Source organism: Cynoglossus semilaevis, chromosome 1 (genome assembly GCF_000523025.1).
Source record: "Cynoglossus semilaevis isolate Cse_v1.0 chromosome 1, Cse_v1.0, whole genome shotgun sequence".
Classification (NCBI taxonomy): Eukaryota; Metazoa; Chordata; class Actinopteri; order Pleuronectiformes; family Cynoglossidae; genus Cynoglossus; species Cynoglossus semilaevis.
In genome coordinates, this window is record NC_024307.1 from 34,174,781 (window position 1) to 34,179,512 (window position 4,732).

The 4,732-nt window shown below is 38.3% G+C and overlaps 1 protein-coding gene across 1 annotated transcript in view; it reads left to right on the forward strand.

Annotated features, from left to right (window-relative positions):
- Positions 1-2,468: 2,468 nt before the first annotated feature.
- lama1 (laminin, alpha 1) overlaps positions 2,469-4,732 on the forward strand; it is a 38,894-nt gene continuing 36,630 nt past the window's right edge. Inside the window, exon 1 of the mRNA XM_025062274.1 lies at positions 2,469-3,037. Coding sequence (XP_024918042.1) covers positions 2,983-3,037 — 55 coding nt within the window. The 5' untranslated portion in view covers positions 2,469-2,982. The remainder of the gene's footprint in view (positions 3,038-4,732) is intronic.

Below are 4,732 nucleotides of genomic sequence, written 5' to 3' on the forward strand. Positions count from 1 at the left end.
TCTGTCTGTCTGTCTGTCTGTCTATCTGTCTGTCTGTCCATCTGTCCATCTGTCCATCTGTTTGTCTGTCTGTCTGTCTATCTGTCTGTCTGTCCATCTGTCCATCTGTCCATCTGTTTGTCTGTCTGTCTGTCTATCTGTCTGTCTGTCCATCTGTCTATCTGTCTGTCTGTCTATCTGTTTGTCTGTCCATCTGTCTATCTGTCTGTCTGTCTATCTGTTTGTCTGTCCATCTGTCTATCTGTCTGTCTGTCCATCTGTCCATCTGTTTGTCTGTCTGTCTACCTATGTATCTATCAATCTTTAATTAGTGGCTTGTAATTTTTTTCAGCATCCTGTTCCTATTTTAAAAGAAATGTAAAGTATAAATAAAGGAAGAGATGTTGTGACCTTTTCGTGTACATGTCTTAGTCACGTTTCCCTTATGTTATAAGTCAAAATCTAAATCAGATCAAATTGAGAGAAGTAGGTTTGCCTTTTTCGTCTTTTTTTTTGTCTAATTTAAGGTTAAAACTACTAATTGTTTTGTTACATTCTATTTACTTACCGAAAAGGCATTTATATGTCAGTGTTTCAATCAGCCTGGCTACGTTGCCATAATACCTAAATACCTGATGCCTAATAATAGAGACAAGGGAATCTCCATGGAGTGAGATCAATAATGTCTTGTCTTGTCTCGTAAACTATGCTAACGTATAGTCTACAGCATTTGCTCTGGACTGATAAAGGAACAGAAAAAGTTATTTGGACGTTGACGAGATCTATCTCTAACCTGGGTTGTACTTTTGCCTCCCCTTCTGGGGTGGAAGGTTGTAGGATAGATTCTAGACCAGGCATCGGCAAACTAAAGTGCGGGTGCCAGATGCGGACCATTCCGCTTTTTAATCTGGCCCACCAAACCTTTTCCATATGATACAATTCATTTATATTATTATTATTATTATACTTTTCCCCGCAATACCCACGTTTCCCCAATAGATGGCGTAGAAAATGATAAAAGCCTTTTAGCCTTTCTGCATGACTTTCACATGTCATTTATCTTAGTTCACACAAACGCTCCATCTATCTGCTCCTTAAGGTCTTTTTTTGAGAGTTTTGTTCTAACGGTATTGAACGAGAAGGAAAATCACATAGTTGAAAAAAAAAACAAGGACAAAAATAAAGATGACTAGGTGTTTTTTCCACTTGTTTTCCAATGGCAACGGTTCTCCAAGGATCACCAAAAATCTCATGCGACTATGAACTCACCAATAGATGTAAAATGCCTCAATATTTAATATCAGCTGAACTCTCGAGTAACAAGAGATTTTCTTTTGTTGTGCTACGTAAACATTGACAAAATAATTGACGTCGAACGCCGGTCCATGAAAATCCAAAGGTTGCGTTTCTCCTATTGTCTTTTATCTATTTGTCCTCATAAATGTCACCTACTTAAGTTAAGTGAATTGTCTTTTTCCTGGGTTTTGAGGTGCTCTGGTGCCCCTCAGGGAAGACACGCCTCACACTTCGAAAACCTTTAATCTCGGGATCAGCCTTCATCCGGTAAATACTGTAAAATACTGCCTGCTACCCAAGCATTAACATGCTGCTAACATGCCATAAAGAACGGCACCATGTACGTGCACTGAATTAGTGCTAGAAAGTCAAATGCTAACATGCTAAATGCCTTTGCGGCGGGCTTTCTCTATATCCAAGTAGATGATTTTGAACCAATTTATAGAATTTGACTGTCATAAAAAAAATCACCCACATATTTGAATCTTCAAACAGGGCTTTCAAACAAAGACAGAATGCCATAGCTACGTATGTCTGCACATTTCTTCATGTTACAAAAGTTGAAAGAAAGACATTTACATTTTTAATCAAGAAGAAAATATTGAATATTTGAATGTTAATTGTTAACAAATAAAGTGATACAGAGCTGTAAAGTATCATTACAGTATTGTATACATCGGCATATCAATATTTTCTTACACCCCTACTAACCTCGTATAGCATTTCCTATATCGTACATCAGTGTTTCGCAAACTTTTTTTCTAGGGACCCGTAGTTCAAAAGTCACAAACCTTCGCGCCCCAAGTCAACAGACATTATTCGTAAACTCCTGGGAAACATGATGCGAGACGACCCCCCAAAAAATCTCTTGCGACCCACCTGAGGGTCGCGACCCAGACTTTGGGAAACAATGTCGTATAAAATCATTTCATATTTCGTATAACATTTTGTCTCAGTTAAAAACTAGGCATCATTTGCAATGTTAATATTAACCCTGTAAGCATGTTAGCATTTATCTTAATTCCATAGTGTTTCCAGTGACGTTGGCAAATGTAAAAATATTAACTAGATTCTTTTTTTTATGTATATAATTTATATTTGGGGTTTTTTTTTTCTTTTTTAAGGAGAAGACATTCTGATGATAATCTCTCTTCTGTCTCTTTTTGACACACACAGACAAAACTTTTCATTAAATCAGAGTCCAGTTAAAGGAGAGTCCCATATGCTAATTTCAAATCTGCATCGCTGGTTATTTAGATTAATATAAACTTAGGCCTGAACAACTGAAAAGTCAAAGGTTTTGCTCACAGTCCAGCCCCGTTTAATTTTAACACTAAAAACAAGTAGACGGTGTGAAACTAGATATTCAATCCTTTTTTTTTGTTGTTGTTGTTTTGTAACAGACTTCATAATCTCCCTACACCACCGGGAGATGGTACAGTCCACCCTTCCCCCTTCCTCACTTCCTCCCCCTCTTATTGAGTAGAATGAATGAAAGAGAGAGAGAGAATATGGGCAGATAGAGAGAGCTAGAGTCAGAGTGGCGCCCCAAGCAGAGACCTTGCAGCAACACATTCCTCTGAAGCAGGTTTATTTGACCAGTTAGTGCTGGTTGAGCTGCAGCCAGGCCTGCGGACTGGTCAACGCTGGGGGAAAAAAGAAAAAAAAAAAAAAAAAATCATTCGAATCAGTCAAGAAGAAGCAGGGATGAAGCTACTGCTGCTGCTCCTGCTCCTGGAGCAAGCTGTGGCTCAGCAGAGAGGTGAGAAACTTTTTGAATTGTTTTACTCACTTGTCTCCGGCCTCTTTTTTTTTTTTTTTTGTACCACTGGACCCACCAACAGGCTGGAAGACAGAATGTGACCTGCTTTTTTTTTTAAATCCTAAATCTTTTCACATGTCTAAGTGATGATTGTTTTGTTGTATCCTTCCTCAGGAAACCAGTCAAATTAATTACAGATTTGAGAAATACAACCTGAGGTTTCAGGCCTGTTAGCACAGTTAGCACAGCGATGGGTATGTTTTACTTTCTTTTGAGTTAAATTTGACTCGCGGAATTAAAGTTAAAATCAGTTAAAAACACACACTTTGTTAGAGGGATGCATGCTTGTCCAGAGTCAGTTTTCAAACAGGAAAAGGTAAAGACTAATCCGGTTTAAAACGACACAAAAAAAAACCAAACAAATATATTTAGTTGGTGTTTCATTTTAATCACGGTTCGGTATAATCGCTGAATCGTCAGCATATTTATGAGAAGACCCACGGAGAGGACTGGCGTGGTGTGTGTGTGATGATTAGAGTTAACAGTCACACGCCGCCTTCTTCCTCTACACCCACCATAAAACCCTCCCCCAAATTACCATGTTCACACAGTGTTTTTGTTTGTTTGTGTGTGTGTCTGTGTATACAGGTGTGAAATCTGACGCAACGCTGACTTGACTTTTTCTTTCATTCATTACGACATTATGACTGCTGCTGCTGCTGCTGCTGCAAAAAAAAAAAAAAATTGCCTAGAAATAGTTGCCAACTATCTGCTTGTTATCTAAGAATGTTAATGTGTAACTTTAAGAGAGAAAAAAAAAGTGTTCAAACTTCACAGTTGGTCACAAAAGACAAAAGACAAACCGATTCCGACCCTGATAAAGTCCGCATTTGATTCCCTACAGTGTCACGTGAGTGAAAGGCCAAATAACACTTAGGAGAAGACAGACCCAGACAGCAGGACCACCAACTGATGTTATCACATCTAGTCATTAACATCTGACTGGTGGATTGATTGATTGATCAGCATGAGTCTGTGTGTGGTCTAGGCAAGCTGCTTGTGGGGACATTTCTTGGTCACATTATTTCTTGCATGGACCATTTGTCCTTGCGGGGGGGGGGGGGGGGGGTTTTTAAGGTCCTCGTTAGAAGAGAATGAATTTGAAAGAGTTAAACTGGACTTTAACTGGGGATAAGTGAAGTTTCCACAGTATGTCACAATGTCAGAGAGACATTCTATTAGTACAGTCAGTGTAATGGTATGCGGTTATAGTTGTACGTTTATATATATTTTTTTTACTTGTTGCGAATGGCCCTGAAGAGATAGAAATGATTTTATTGGAACACCTTCGCTTTGTTCAAGGCTAGGGCAAACCTCAGACAAAACAATTTGCTGTTTTGAAGTTTGAAGTGTGACCTCGCTCTTCACAGTCAAACTCTACTTTTTTTTTTTTTTTTTTAAAGAGTTGTGCATGTCTAAATGTAGTTATATAGAGGACTGGCAGTCCAACCTCAGTCCAGGACCTTAACTACATTCAATCCATTTCTGATAGATTAAATCCAATATTATTTACAGAGCACGTTTCATACAGAAGGCAAACTCTATGTGCTTTACAGTGGTTCAAAACCATTAAATATCAAGAGAGAAACGCCAACATATGTTTTATATATATATACATATATGTATATATATATA